At 42.8% G+C, this 16,252-nt stretch overlaps 1 protein-coding gene across 2 annotated transcripts; it reads left to right on the forward strand.

Annotated features, from left to right (window-relative positions):
• Positions 1–353: 353 nt before the first annotated feature.
• On the forward strand, positions 354–10,462 carry LOC146717325 (progesterone receptor-like). Of its 2 annotated transcripts, none has more exons than XM_085474374.1 (9): positions 354–1,342; positions 2,329–2,465; positions 2,720–2,836; positions 2,984–3,130; positions 3,261–3,467; positions 4,058–4,202; positions 5,107–5,237; positions 5,387–5,538; positions 9,256–10,462. In XM_085474374.1, exons 1-9 carry the CDS (start codon positions 465–467, stop codon positions 9,418–9,420), a joined length of 2,079 nt encoding a protein of 692 aa, XP_085330500.1. In that variant the 5' UTR covers positions 354–464; the 3' UTR covers positions 9,421–10,462. The 2 variants fall into 2 exon arrangements, with proteins under 2 accessions (XP_085330500.1, XP_085330508.1); XM_085474382.1 differs by having other exon boundaries at positions 2,984–3,127.
• Positions 10,463–16,252: the final 5,790 nt, after the last annotated feature.

Raw genomic sequence — 16,252 nt, forward strand, 5'->3', positions numbered from 1 at the left:
GTAATGATTAATCGCAGCTATGCTCTTGAGACGCCATTAGATTTGCACGTAAAATAGTGAGAGGCACGCAGCTGGGTTTTAAAATTGCTAAAAGTTAACCTACACTGGGTTCATTAATCACTGTATAAAGAAGAGTCTGTGCGAAAACCAATTCTCACTATGCTGGTGTTTCTCTTTCTTTGTTTTTGTTTTTTGGTAATTCGTGAGGTGAATTTTAATCCTGCGTTGAAAAAAAAAAAAGAAAGTTACTATAAAAGTGTCGAAAAGCCCCCGTCATTTGTAAATCATACCGGCGGGACGTCCCTTCCCCTTCGTAACTTACGTCGACGACTGATGTGCATTTCCCATCCGCCTAGACGCACGAGAGTAGTGTCACTGGGTAGGCGTTTTCTAGCCTGGAAAGTGTTGTTTTGTTTGCTCGCCGCGCACCCAGTGCACTCTAACTCCGAGAACCGGAGCCGAAAATGTCCTTTCACTCGGTTTTGGAAGGAACAAACTCTTTAACGATGAATGAAGGGGATCGGTTGGATACCACCATCTATGCGTGTCCGGCTTATGAGCTCAGTAAAGCGGTGTCGGTGTCTTTGGGTTTGGATTCGGTGTCTTCTCCGCCCAATAATATGAACCAGAGCTCCAGCAGCGCCTTCGCAGAATGCGACTCCACTGTGGCGGATACTTCTCGGGGAGTGCCAGAGTTGAGAAGGACTGGAAATATGAACTCCGACAGCAGCCTGCTTGTCCTGGGTGACAGCAGCCTTAGAGAGGACGACTTTGGAGAAGTGTGCCAGGGCATACAGCAGGTGAGCTGTATGGATCTGTTCGGATCGGGCGAAATGGACGGTGCGCAAACTGTGACGCGTGGCTCGGTGATATCCAGATACGTCTGCAGGGAGTCAAATGTGTTTATGAACCCCACGCTGGAGCTGCCCGCGACCCCTCAGGTGGCCGAGGTCGTACCCTTAAAACCACCTTCGTCTTACTATGCCAGTTCAGACCTATATAGGGATTTCCCACCGCAAATGTGGTGCGCAAATGAGCGCGCATACATCGACCGATCCCAGCCTCAGCCACAGCCACAGCCACAGAGGGGAGAATCAGGGGAACATAATTTTTTGTGCAAATACTGTAATTGTGGGCAAGCTCCTCGCGGAAACAGGCAGGAATGCCGCTGTATCTGGTACGGTAGAGGTGAGAAGGGTGGCAAAGGTCGCATGCGAGCGACGGCACAAGGATATGGCCAAATGGAAAGTTACCCAAGTGCGATTCCTCAGGGGCAAAGCACTTTCTCCACTATCAAGAGCGAGCCTTCGGTGTGGATGACTTGCACAGATCGCAGTTTAAGGTAAAGATCAGATTCGAATGATTTGTTTTGTGTGCGTCAGGTCAAAAGCCCATTCATACTGAGTACAGTACATTCAGTATTACCGATCCCTCCCATCTCTCACACGTTTCTTTAATGAGAAACACACAGCATGAGCATCGTGCCAGTAACTGCGCTCAATGCAGTCGGGCTTTGGTCATTTTGTCTTCTAAAAGGAGTGCTGTAATGAGTTTAGACGTAAGTTCGCAGATGTTTAACGGTGCACTGTCTTTCCGGATTTCATGCTTAGTTTCTTGACGTTTCTGTGAGAGCCACAAAGCATAAGCTAATTGGATAAGTGTCAGCACAAATAAATCAAAGGCAGCGAACACGATTATTATATTATATCAGCCATGACTTCTATTGATACTCTGTGGAGTCCTGAAATGTTCAGCAGCACTGAACCCTTTGTCCTCCAACAGCATGGTGTGGGGGTTTTTTTTTTTTTGTTTTGTTTGTTTTGGCTTTCTCTAAATCATGTTATAGCATGCAGCTACAGCAACTTAAAGTTTATCCTATTCTTAAGATTTTCCAGAAATGTCCTTATAAGCCCTGGGACTGCAGCAGTAGGAAATGTATCAGTGTCCCTATAAAGAAGAGATACAGCACCTGTTGCTGTTTCTGCTTCTAGAAAGAAAACCTTCTATTTTATTACAAGTTACGGATTCATTAAAAAAAAACTTCACTCTGGCATGTGCTAATCACAACTTTTACTTTGGAGCAAACTGACTCCCTTTGCTGACAACTTGTCAACCACACCCAAAACCGATAGCGTCTGTGTGAGTGCTTTTTAATGTCTGCTGCAATTCTTCATCAGTGTCTTCCCTCAGTTTTTACAGTAAAAGGGTTTAAAAACTGAGGGAAGACACTAAAACAACACCATTGCGTGCGCGTGTGTGTGTGTGTGTGTGTGTGTGTGTGTGTGTGTGTGTGTGTGTGCGTGCGTGCGTGCGTGCGCGCGCGCCCAGGCATGAGGATTTTTTTCCAGGTGTGTATCTGTCAGAAAGGAGAGTGTGTCAAGTGTGCGGAGATGACGCCTCGGGTTGTCACTATGGAGCAGTCACCTGCGGCAGCTGCAAAGTATTCTTCAAGAGGGCCGCTGCAGGTGGGTGCAACTCACACACACACACACACACACACACACACACACACACACACACACACACACAATTACTCACGCACTGATTTTAATTTCTTACACCCACTTGCTCTCTCCTGTAGACAGGGCACAGTGACCCTGACATTATGAGGTCGAGTTATTTGTTATCAGTAAACGCCCACATATCGTTGCTATGAGTGGAAGCCTAGGCATTGTTGAACTCGCACTCCTCATCCCCCAGCACTCTTGTGTGCCTCCAGGTAAGCAGAACCACTTGTGTGCCAGCCGAAACGACTGCACCATCGACAAACTGAGGCGGAAGAACTGCGCGTCGTGTCGCTTAAAGAGATGCTTCATGTCGGGAATGAGCCTTAAAGGTGAGCTACCAGAGACGAGGAAATAATGAGACATAAATAAAGGAAAGTATTTTGCAGTTTTAAAAAAATAGGTCAGCATGGTCAGATTCCTTACATTTATTAGATTAGAAGCCCTCCATCTGAATTCTAACAGAATCATCTCTCTAGGTCGCAGGCTGAAGGGAACCGGGCAGGCGAGTAATGGAGAAGAGGAGCAACAGCCAGCTAGCTGGGGACACGGAGAAAAAGAAGAGAGGGCAGCGAAGAAAGATGCAGTCTTGGAGTCCAGAAATGCAGCTGTCAGGGCTCAAGGTGGTAAGGATTAGTTGCACAGAGCTCAAATGTCACGTTTATTCAACGCTAAATTTACTTTTGCCAGAAAAGACTCGATCTTGCCACACTTTCTGCTTCATGTTGTTTTTACATATCTACATATCTCGAGCAGCTTCCCAGGCCCTGGTTGCGGCCATCCCCCCACCCCTGCACTCCTGCCTGTCGCTGCTCAGCATCCTACAGGCTATTGAGCCAGCACTGGTCAATGCCGGGCATGATCCTGCCCAGCCAGACAGCCCCGTGTCCTTGCTCACCAGCCTGAACGAGCTGGGAGAACGGCAGCTGGTAACCGTGGTCCACTGGGCCAAGGCAATACCAGGTAAACTAATCTGAGCCAAGGTAATTAATTCCAAGTAGCTCTTCCAGAGAATCTGGTAGGGAGCACATTTCCATGGCTGCTTCCGTTTTGGTTTCTAGTCAAACATACCACTTGCATTCCTTGTTAAGCAAAACCCTGAAAGATCAGACTTGTAAACAACTTTGACTAAGACAGTGGATGGTAAATGGGCAGTTTGAGAAGAAATAAGCGTAATTCAATCAAAAATGACATTAGAATTCCCTGCGGTTTGGATGAGCAGTACCACTGTTAGGAAATGTATTTAATCTGCCAGCACTGAGCAAGGCCTCAGTACCTAGGTCAAAAGATGAGATACCTTTCCAGAAGTTTGCGCTGGTTTAGTGTCCATGCAAAACAAACAAAGTTGTTCAAATATTAGCCACTAGAGGGGGATGTTTCCCATTTAAACAAAAAAGATAAAATAGAGGAAGGCTGAGAATGGCCATCATTGTATCCATGTTTGCCTCAACAGTTATTTAATTAAGCCAAATCAGCTGATTTTTTTTAAAAATAATAAAACTGTGAATGCTTAACCCTGAGGAGAGCTTGATAACAGCGACTTTTGTTAACAGGGTTTCGGGACCTGTATGTGGATGACCAGATGTCACTGATTCAGCTGTCATGGATGGGGGTGATGGTGTTTGCCTTAGGCTGGAGATCCTACACGCTGACTAACAGCTCTATGCTGTACTTTGCTCCAGACCTGGTTTTCAATGAGTGAGTTTCAGCAAATATTCAATTTAACATCAAACAACGAATTCACAAAAAAGGAGACACAAAATCTTTATCAAACTAAGAAACGAGAAATTATCACTGTGGCATGGGGTTTGCTGCGATGCCATGAGACTTCACTTGTCATCGTGAAATGCGATGAAAGGCACGGTGCGACACTTTTCTGGTGTTTTTCAGCAGGAGGAAAACAAACAGCGAATGTCTCTCCGGGCACACCAGCAAACCCGTCACTTTGCATTTGATAAATGCGGCTGGCGGAGGGAATCGTCTCAAATGCTTTGCTCTTTTTCATCATCGCATAACCATTCATCAGTGTCCAAGAACTTCCACTCTGACAAGTTTTAATTTACACTCCAACCTCACCCCCTCGGCCCCTTATCAAAATGTTTCTGACACCTCAACTCCAGCCTTTGTCTTTTTCTTTCTACTCCCAAAAGAAACCCAGACAACAGAGTTTGTGTCACAAAAATCACTGCACATGAGTCCCCCCCCCCAGGCTGTTATCAGTAAATTGTTGTGTCAAGAACAAAGAAGGTATGACGATGTTCGCCAACTCTCATGGCAGCTCTGAATTGGTCAGTGTTTTGCGTGACGTTAGCACTCATTCTGTCTGTGTTACACCCATGTCACTCTATTAGGCTGCTTCTGACCTGCATAGTAATGGATACGCATGCCCTTGTTGCTGACCCTCATTTTTCAGTGCCTCACTGTCGTTCTCTATTTTCCATTATCCATCTAACTCGTTTTTTCTCACCTCTGGTGCCTTTTTTCTCTCCCTTTTTCCCCTTCATGTCCCCAATAACTACTCCTTTCTACATTTCTCACTACGTGACCCTCCTCCTGCGTCACGCTTTTTTTCCCCTTTTTTCTTTTTTATCCCTCCTCACAGCCAGCGGATGCAAGTGTCCAGCATGTATGAACACTGTGTGAGGATGAAGCTACTATCCCAAAGGCTGTGCATGCTCAAGGTTACCCAGGAGGAGTTCCTCTGCATGAAGGCCCTGGTCCTCCTCAGCATCAGTGAGTCACCCGGGACCATGAGTAATGACGCGAATGTCAACTCAACATGTGAAATACAACTGCAATAGAGTACAGCCATACTTTAGAGAATTGATGGGCTGGATAAAGTCTGTGAGAGTTACTGTTGTGTTCTGGCTTTGTGGTCACAGTGCCAGTGCAGGGCCTGAAGAGCCAGAGTTGTTTTGACAAACTGCGGACCTCCTACATCAAGGAGCTAGACCGTTTGGCCAGCCACCACGGAGAGACCACCCGCACGCAGAGACTGTTTCAGCTCACGCAGCTGCTGGACTACCTCCAGTCGGTAATACACACAACCGCATTCCAAAAAATGCACCATGCTGTGACACTGGACATGGATGCACATGTCATTTTTTTAGAGTGAGCGCAAATCACTTGTATTTTTATTTTTATTCCTATTTATTCTATTTATCCCCTTCGTATATTTTATTTATATTTTTCTCTGTATTTATATATGTGTGTGTATGTGTGTGTGTCTATATATATATATATATATAATATTCTGTAACTGTAACTTCTGTCGGTGCCGTGCTTTTTGGAAATCGAATTTTCCAGAGGAACCCACCCGAGGGATTAATAAAGTTCTATCTTATCTTATCTTATCTTATCTTAAAATAATGCTCCTTCCTCTCGCACAAAATGACAGACACAACACTATACAGGCTTGCAATACAACTGTAAACTTATTATGAACACACAAGCAAGATTTTTATTGTTTTAAAATTTCACGGCTGGATTCATTCAACCGAATCTGTCAGCCATTGCATTTAATATCTAAGCCCTTGTTTTCTCCACAGGTTTAAGCCTGTTATTTTTTTATTCTCTTTTAGCTACTGTGTATCTGTGTTTCGGATTATATGATAACCTGGATTTGAGATTTGCTTCCTTGAAACGCCTAATCCATAACAGCCTACCATGATAATTAACAATTATAAAAGAATAGTGGTGCCAGATGCTGCTGTATTAAAGCCAATAAGATGATTTCCATTTGTAAATTATTTATATGGACTGAAGAATAACCCAGACACAGTAAATGAACTGCTAACTACAGTCATGTGAAAAATAAAGTTTAAAGAGGCCTTTACTGCTTTGTGAGTAGCTCTGTGAAAGTGTTCATGTGTGTTAACACAATGCCACAGTCTTCCCAGGAGTGGACGTCCCAGCAAATTTTCAAACCTCCGTGAGAATGTTAAATGTTAAAGTTCATGGCAGCACAATTAGAGAAAGACTGAAAAGGTATAGCTTGTTTGGAAGGGGTGCCAGGAGAAAGTCTTCTCTCTGAAAAGAACATGGCAGGATAACTTAATTTGAAAAGGTGCAACTGAATATTTTGCTTCTGGAGATTTTGAGAAACAATGTTTTCAACGTCAAAAAAATTCAACTGGAGATGTTTGGTCATAATGCATAGTACTCATTTGGGCTTGTTTTGCAGCCGGAGGACCTGGACACATTGCAGTGATTGAGTTCAACATGAACTCTTCAGTATACCAAAGGTTTCTAGAGTCAAGCACCGGAACAAATCTCTAACAGAATGGCTCACAAAGAAAATAATCAAGGTGTTGCAAAGGCCCAGCCAAAGTATAGACCTTAACCTGACAGAGATGGTGTGGCAGGACATAAGCAAGCTGTGCTTAAACAATTGCCTGCAAACCTCAAAGAACTGAAGCAATGTTGCAAAGAACACAGGGCCAAAATTCCTCCAGAATTATGTGAGAGGCTGATAACCTTTATCAGCCTCTCTCATATGACCTTCATACAGAAAATTATTATTTTGAGTTATTGCTGCTTAATGTGGTTTTGCAAGCTACCAAATTATGGGCTGTTTTCACATGACTGAATACAGAGGTGGAAAAAGTACAGACTTTCTTTACTTAAGTAGAAGCACAGATACATTTGTCAAAAAAACAGTAAAAGTTGAAGCACTGAAACAACTTTACTCAAGTAAATGTGAAAAAGCATTTTTGGACAAAGGCAACTGAACTTTGCACTATAATAATATAATAAAATAATGTTAGTACATGAGAATACCAATGCTATTGAATCTAGAGTCTAACTTTAAGAAATCCACTCAGTTTCAATCTGTTGTGCAGTGACAGGGAATTAAAAGTCGAAACTACCTAATATTTTCATGCAACACAAAATGAGTTTAGCTTAGTTTGTGTTGCAGGACATTTCACAACATGAAAACACATAATTTATCAAAACATATCATATGCAAATCCAATATGTGATTAAAATGAAGCTTTAAATTTGCAGTTTATCAAGTATTACTGAGCAGTCCTTACCTTCAAACCTCTCTTCTTCCTGTCCTGTCTTTCTTATCTTAGCTGATAGAAACGTTGAATTTGAAATTACCACCTTTTAACCACCAGAAAACCAAAAAACATGTCACTTCCTTCCTTCTTTGTCCTCCTCTGCAGCGCTAGCTAGATGCTGTACCGCGTACCGTGAACCTGCACTTCTATCGGTCCACTTTAACCCCGAGTGTAAATGCTATAAATGATCATTTTAAAACAAAAGTAACGAGCCTGTTTTGAAAATGTAAGGAGTAGAACGTTCAGATATTTGTTTAAAAATCTAGTGAGTAAAAGTAAAAAGTTGCTAGAAAAAGTATTAAGTATAAAAAGTATTTGTACTTCCTTACTTCCAACCTCTGACTGAATTTGACTGCATCTGACTGCTTTTTCTACTCTCACTCAAAACACTTTTCACTACAAGCCACATGTACCTATTCACACACCAAACACTTTAATCTGTGGCCATAATTTTGACGTGATGTCATAAGAGTAGTGTTAAACCTCGAAACAAATGCATAAGCAATAAAAAAGCAGGTTCATAAGATTTGCCTTCATATGCGCGACCATGCAGAAGGTTGATTAACGAGTTTCATTGTTATTTCTGTCAAACATTTGTGCACATATATACCCAATACCAGCAAAATCAGCAACACCTGAAAAGATTTTTTAAAAGCGCTTTTTATTATATTTTAACAAAATATAGAAAGGTCAAGTTGTGCTGTGACCTTCAGTAAAAAAAGAAAATGGAAAGATTATGAACCAAAAAAAAAGGCATAAAAGTCCAAGTCCAGGCATTTGAGGTAGATTTGAATGAGTAATAAAAGGTCTTTAATTTAGTTTAAATTCACCCTAAATAAGACACACGCTGATAGCCATCAGTGTATTTCTAGATTTATATTCTGTTTATTTTGTTAATAATATTTTTTCCTTTTTACCTCTAAGCCGTAAAAGACTGACGTGGTATTGTAGGTACGCAGGTGTATCTACTTAAAAACACATGTAGTTTTCCTGTTACGACTTCTCGATGTGCATTTCTTGCATTTTTATTTTCTTTTTATTTGGTGAACTTTCTTTTGTTGTTGTAATACACACTAATCACTCATCTCATCCTTACTGAGGTTTAGGAGGGGGAAGTGTGTTGATGTAGATGTGCAACCACTAGGGGGTGTAAATGCACTACTTTTAACCCTTTTTAGGATTTTTTTTTTCTTTTTGTACTTTTATCTCAATGATGAGAACAATTAGCTATCAAAGGAAAAACCCCTTACATCATTATATGAGTATGACCAGAAGAGTTAAAGCGCTATGTGGAGAGGAGCCACAACAGATTGAGCCTCCTGTCTTTCACTGTGGATTTACCTTTAAATGCTCGGCTTTGTGGCTTTTGAGCTGGAGGGCAGCCAGAGATTGTCTGGAAGGGCCCTTTAGGAAGAAGATCAGAGTTGATGAGGACTCCTTCAGCTTTGCCCTGTCTGTGGAGCTTAGTGTCACAATAAGTGTTATCTCCTAAAACCGCCTCTTAAGCTGTGCCATGAAAGTCTCGTTTGTTTTTGTTCATTCGTATTATTATTTGGGCATTTTTAGTCTTTATTATACAGGGACAATAGACAGCATCTACATGTTTTCCACATTACATATTTATTTATCTCTTTGTTTCTAATAACCCCAACACATGTATGTATCATGTTTGTCTCTTGACATAGGTTGTGAGGAAATTACACCAGTTCACCTACGATCTGTTCATCCAAGCTCAGTCCATGCAAATGCACGTCAGCTTCCCAGAGATGATCTCGGAGATTGTGAGCGTCCACGTGCCCAAAATCCTCTCTGGGATGGTCAAGCCCATCCTTTTCCACAACGCGGCCTAGTGAGTGAGAGTCTCCAAGACTGTCTTTTCATCAGCCACACCGACCGGAAAGAGTTCTCAATGATTTTTACACTTCTGTCCTGAGAGTAGGGTGCAGTCAAGGTGTAAGCAGATGTTAACAGAAGGGCAGACAGCACATTCTTCCAGTCTAATGTAGTTTGATTTCATCTTCTCACTTCTTCTTCTTATTGCCTGTTTGAATGTATCCCGCACATACACAAATGCTTTTTGGGGGCTGATTAAAATACTTGCATGCATTTCTGTCCACATACTAATGGTGAACCTCATGGCATGTGAACTTCTTCGGCTCTTCATGTGGATAATCACAAACTCTTCTGGGGCGTGCGGTGCAGGGGGCCAAGTTTGAAGGCAGCACATCCCGGTAGCTTGTCTGTGTGCATTAGCATGACATTTTGAACTAGCTATTTTTCACAATGAATGTTACTGTGTGCACCTGAGATGAAAAAAGGAAAAAAATTAATAAATCAGTGACTGACAGTTAATAAGCGGTTGTGACGTTCATGCTTGGAAGCAAAGCTATCTGGCCCGGAGGCATATAAAAACATTTTTTTGACAGCTGTCATCATCTATTAAAAAAATATCGGACTATTACTAGATTTCTGTTTTGTCAAAATGAAAGCACTTTCAAGGTGCGACTGGAGCGTCACCAAATTTCAAATGTATATTTATCCATTTTTGATGCCAAAAAGGTCACAGCAGTCACAGTGAAGGACGTAATTGGACAAAATGACTCCATTAGTCGAGAAACACCACGGGTGACTTTATTTTATTTTTTTTTATCAGGAAAAAAAAAAGGTTTTTCAGTGCCAAATATTATTAAAGTAAAGTTTTTCCACAGTGGACGTTTCATACTGTTGTAACTTTTCTACAGTTTCCTAAAGTGTTCTTTGCAAATGTTTTGTTGTGTATTACCATGTAATCCTCGTAGCTTATGACAGTTTTTGCTAAAGGTCCAGCCAAGAACCCGCTCTATTGTTGCAACATTTACAGCTTGACATGTAATAAAACAAAATAAAGCCAAAGTCTGAGTGCATACCTGATGGGTTTTTCTTTTTTGCTAATCTCATTGTCTTGATGATTATACGGGTGAATATTCCAGTTTTTCCCCTCCGCCTCATTCAATTCAAGCCCGCGAGGAGTTTAACTGGCTGAGCAGGGCGAACGAAACATCAGGCAGACATTTCTACTACTGCATTACCCACAGTCGGGGTTATCACACATTCTCCATCCAGTCAAGTAATACATTACAGCAGAACACGGCACAGAGCTGGATATTTAATAGCAGGCCTGGAGGATTTCTTTCATCAGTTGAGCCTGTCTGCCAATCAGTAACTCCAGCCTTTCGCTACCATCTAGTGGCGGCTGCGATAACCTGCACCAGTGAAATGAAACTTGGAAGTTGTGTAGTAGCACAACATCTGTTGGATCCATTGACATTTGCTTTGTAATGTAATTGGACACGGGTTCACTCAATGTTTGAGTGAGGTTACCATTAAATAGACCGAGGCACGAGAGTGGACTTGAGTGCATTAAAGAGTAACAGCAAGTAAAGGCTGCATGAAAAGCATGATTCAGGATTGAAAAACTTAATATAAATGTTGAGTGTAGGACCCTCACATTTAACCAGGCTGTGATGTTGAAATAACTGATTTAAAAAATGTTTTTCTTTCCTTTTCCAGAGAAAGACTCAGGTATGAGACACTATAAACAGTATATATAAAGCATTTACATAACGTCTGTAAGTCTAGATAAACAATGAGATTACTTTAAGAGCTGGCTCATTTTAGTTACGTGGTACATTTGAAAGCCTCATCCATAAAAACATGGGTAACCTCTGCCGCCATTTTTAGTCCCATTTCCTGAACCACCTCTTTCAGCAAGTATTTGTCCCTCTCATAAATGAATCGGAGCTGAACGAAGTCGGGATTGAAAGACACGCTGAAATATCACTTATTTCTAAATACGTCCCTTGCTCGGCGTGCCCCTGTGGCTTCCCTTGAAGGGAATTGCATCTGGTAGGTTTGCAATGATCAAAAATGTATGCGCTGAAGTCGACATTTGAACTTAGTTTGGATTCCATTTGATTTTTTTTGTGTTTCTCCGAGTCTGTTCCGCATCAATATTACATGTCTGCTCTGAGAGAGGAGGGGATTTTTTCTTTTTCTTTCGGGTAAGGACGACCACAGAAAGCGCAGTGACTCTGACCACAAACAACAAAAGTTAAAACTATTTCCTTATGTGTAGAAGAAGGAAAGATTAACACGAGGAAAGACAAAAAGGGCGCCCAATTAAAAGAGAAAGGGCGCGCCGAGCTTGACCCCAAAGTAACTGAACACCCACAATACCAGAGTGGTGGGGAAACGCGCTTTGCGCTTGGTACAATACTTTCTTTGCCAGAGCTTATATAAAACTCAAGCGATAATGTCTTTAACACCAGGTTACCGCAACTCAACTGCTACGGTGACCGGAAACCAATTAGATGGTGGAGGTGGTAAGATGACACCCCTGAATGGGGTGTTTCAGTGGCCTATCTAATGGAGGGTGATTCCTACCCAAGCACCAGTCCATTAACAACCAATTAACTTCCTATTAATATTTTACCAGACAGGGCCTCTCATCCTGACATGTTTTTAAGGAGCTTTTCCCAGGAGTGTTTGAACATGAGCAGCTTTTAGCGCAGCATAAAGAGGCCTGTGTAATGGGCTGGAGGAGGAGGAGTGGCAACCTGATAGCACTGAGAGCAGAGGAGGGGAGAGAGGAGAGGAGACAGACTTCTGCAGCTGGTCTGCCCCGAGCCGAGCCAAGCCTGAGCAGGGCCAAACGTACAGAGAGGGTGTAGAGGGGGGTTGCAGTGATAGGAAATCCACGAATTTTGAGACTGTGACACCACATCAGACATGATGAGTAATGATCTTGAGCGTAAGCGTGTTTTATCGGTTAAAGATGTCAGCGATGAGCGTTTTTGCTGTTTGGTCAAAAAAGAAGAGAAGGGGGGGGGGGGGGAGGCTGAGTAGCAGTTTTGCTTCCAGGACCATAAGTGCTTCTCACCATCACGGGGTTCATCGTAAAATAAGTCTTAAAGAGCAACATTCCTGCTACCGATCAGCCCTAAACTTGCTTTATGCTGCGTAACGCTGGTTTTTGTGGACATTTCAAACTAGTTCAGGGAAACTCCCTGCCTTCAGAGAAGAGGAAAGCGAGAGAGAGAAAGGCCATTATGACTATAGCCTGCAGCTACTCCCAACGGATAAGGCATTTGTCTTCACTTGAAAGTATGATTTATTTTTCCAGCAGTCAGAAGGGTTATGTTTGTCACCGCGCACTGAAAGGACTTTTGGAAATAGCAGCAGAAATGGGGAAAAAAGAATGTCTGCTGGTTTTCTAATGTAGTCTTGATGTTTTCTCAAATGCTTCTCCCTTCTATGGTTACATCGCCTGCGATCGCTTTCAGTCTTCATTAACTTTAGTTAATCATACTGAACCTCGCGTCTAATTTATCAGCGGGAGCGTTTAGTGTGTGTGAGCTGATGATTAAGAGAAAGACGGGTATGTGGGAAGGTGGCGGAGGGGGGCTGCAGGGGGGAGGAGGCGACGTGGTTGTATCAGGTTCCTCCACTGGGTGTAGATGTGGTCTTAGATTTCTCTCCGGGCTGCTGATTAGCCGTGCGTACGTGTTTGCGTGCGCGCGTGCTCAAGTGTGAGCGCGCGAGCCGGGAGTTGCACCGGAGGAGGAGACGAGAGGAACTTCGGCTTTAATTTCCCCCAGCTCCAGATATTACACCCCCGCGCACTCCTGTTTTTATTGGAACGGAGACCAAAAAACACCAAGTGTTTATGATGCATTAAAACATGGCGGGGAACTTGAGTGTGGAATTGTAAATCTATACGTTTGGCCCCGTCTCTCCAAAGCGAGCTTAATTCTTTTATCGAGGATTTTGGCGTGTTTTACAAAGACTGATGATTGTAGTGCTCCGTGAAATCATGTTTATCATCTTAATGTGGAGGACAGAGGTGAGAGAAGCAAATGGAGGCAGAACTTTGGAAATAAAATGGGTTGTGGTTGAAGCACAGAAGGAGAGAATTATTCTGCATTCCCCTAATGGACATTTGAACAAACAGATAGGTGAGGAGACCACATTACATTCTATTAAGACCACTTTTGTTGTCAGTGAACTGTTAATGATGTACAAAGGGAGTTTTGCACCTCTCTCCAGGACACTGCGAGCTTTGTGTTTCTCATTATTCTCAGGAAAACGCCAACAGCTTTTATACCTGGAGACACATTAGCTGGCTCTAATTAGAGCAAATATTCTTCTGGTATAACAGCGGTATTGCCTCACCAATCCGGCAGCGATTAGTGTTTTTCTGCAGGGCTGCTTATTCATTCCCGGCCCCTCTCCATCTCTCATTCTGATGTTTTTTTCTGTCTTGATCATTGCTTTCGCCTCTTCCTCACTCTTTCCCTCTCCGCACTCAATTTACGTCTCGTCTCTCTCCGCCGCTCTCTCTATCTCTCCCTCCCTCCATCCTCACAGCAGGCACGGAGCACCGCTAGCTGTGACAGAATCACACTGCCTGCCCATGCTCCACACACCTCCCAAGTTCATTATATCTGTACACACAGGCCATCTCTTGTAGGCCCTCATACCGCCTATGTCCCAGCCAAATACAATGTGACAGCGCCGCCAAAGCCCTCATTTAGGGCCATCACAGGACAGATTTCCCCTTCCAAGGCTCCCGTCTGCAGCCTGATAAATGGTACCCCTGCTTTTTTCTTGCGCGTGCATGCTCCAGTGTTGTTATTTTGTGGGCGTGCACACAGTTGTGTGTGCTTTTACATCCCTACATTCATCTACGTCTGCACCTGTGTTAGTCTTTGTGTTTGCAGCAGGCCTGAACTTAGAACAGCAACGTTTCCCCTGTCAGTAGTAATCGCTGAAACAATGTGTTATGATATTACCGGGCTTTGCTTCCACTTACTCACACGCAGTGTTTTTATATCTAATGGACTCTGCATACGTTGTTCTGATTTTGCGCTTAACTTTCAGAGCGCTGCTCAGTTTTAAGTGCACGCTTCGTGCGAGACCCTCCATTCCTGTGGCGTGCTTATTGGCGCACCCTTGGGGCGGGCACATATCTAGTTCGGGGGGGGGGAATGCTGCAGCACACTTTAGTTAGCGTGCACACTTTCTGGTATCTTGTCTTTTCTTCCCTCTGAATTTTAGACTAAGAGTGGCCGCCCCGGGCATCAGTTCTGTGTCATACTGGGAAGGTCAAAAACAGACACACACACACACACTCATAGATTTCGAATATCTCCATCAGCCCTCAGAGGATCAGATTGTTTTACGGGAAATCATGTCACGGGTCAAATGATTGAATTATTAATGGAGGTGTGGTGCAATAACAATCGGCCCTTGTCTATTATGATTCCAACGTGATATTCACAGGCCCCCTCTCAGCCTGACTTACTATGTTACAATCCAAATCCAATAATGCCGACTCGGCAGAAGAATGTTTCCCCTCCTCCTCCTGCTATTGTTTCATCAGTCGAAGAGCGTCTTTAGTCTGTTGAATCCACAGGCACGAGTATTTCCAAGTCTCTCAAACCATATCGACTGCCGTGCCATGTTTCCAAGGTTAAAGCAATACATTTTCATCAAAGGAGTCATGGTAAAGTAATCCGTGACGTAGGACTCTTTCACAACATGCTGCTCTATGAAAAGTGTATGTTTTTGTGCATACACTGGGTCTAATACAGTATGAGGGTGCGTAATCTAGCATTCCTTCAAAAAACTCTAATCTTTGTTCCTTTTTGCGGTGCCAAATATGGATTTTGTTTCTGAGCATAGCTGGAAATCAACCAAGCAAATCTAAGGCCTATTCATGATTCACATTATGGAAATGAAGGCAGACAATTCGGTATTCCCGCATTTGCATATGTAAAGATCCACACTCTGAGAGGTACAAGTATTTTAACCTAATTTGAAGCACAAGAGATTCAATTGGAAGCAATATGTTGGTTTTATGATGTTTTGAGAGGGGCTCAGTGCAAGTAGAAGCACTTCTTATCATTTTCCCTCGGGCCTGCTTCTCACACAGAGCCGGTATGGAAATGCATGTTCATGTAGGGAAAAGGGGAGGGGGGGATGGTGATGGATTCTTGACCTCGACTCAGGAGGATTTCTCGGGTCTGTTTTGAGAATGACCGTAAAGCAACACGGGGGAAAGAGACGTTAGGTCAACCATTTCGCATTTATTATCTGCTGGTGCCAGAAAACACAACTCTTTTAGACATCCTAAACATAGCACACTGGACACATGGGCTGACAACTTCACTTAGGCAAAGGAAATCAAGCAGGCTTGTTAATGCAGCTGTTGAAAACAGTCCCATTAGGAGCAGTCACTCCTTTGCTTTGTTTTTTAATCATTTGTTCTTGCCTTTTCATCGTCTCTCCCTATTGGGTATGGCTGTGGGTTTTTTTTGTTTTTTTTTAATTTTTAAAAAAGAGAGAAATGAAACATGTTCCCAAACATTTAATGAAGACATCTCTCTTCCTCTTATGGCTCGAAAAAGGATATCACAGAGAATAATAGAAGAAAAGAAAAAGAAAAGTTGTAATAGGTTTCTTGGTTTCATGTTCCCCAACAAAGGCGCAGGCATGTCTAGCTTAATCAAGCTCGTTTGTGTCATTATGCATTCTCATTACAGCTTAACAGAAGTTTCCCATCTGGAGAAGCAATGTCGCTGTTTACAGTCCTCTCTTCCTCCCTTCTCCTCCCATTTCAAACCCCATAGACATTCTCCTAGG

Source organism: Copadichromis virginalis, linkage group LG2 (genome assembly GCF_057382275.1).
Source record: "Copadichromis virginalis isolate Kocher_CV1m ecotype Utaka linkage group LG2, C_Virginalis_male_GT1.1, whole genome shotgun sequence".
Taxonomy (NCBI): Eukaryota; Metazoa; Chordata; class Actinopteri; order Cichliformes; family Cichlidae; genus Copadichromis; species Copadichromis virginalis.

What these genes read in the sequence shown, in the direction of transcription:
- LOC146717325 (XM_085474374.1), top strand. Translation starts at nt 465, where the DNA reads ATGTCCTTTCACTCGGTTTTGGAAGGAACAAACTCTTTAACGATGAAT. An exon ending in AGCTGTCAGGGCTCAAGGTG is followed by an intron (nt 3,131 to 3,260) that starts GTAAGGATTAGT and finishes TATCTCGAGCAG; the next exon opens with CTTCCCAGGCCCTGGTTGCG. An exon ending in TGCTGGACTACCTCCAGTCG is followed by an intron (nt 5,539 to 9,255) that starts GTAATACACACA and finishes CTCTTGACATAG; the next exon opens with GTTGTGAGGAAATTACACCA.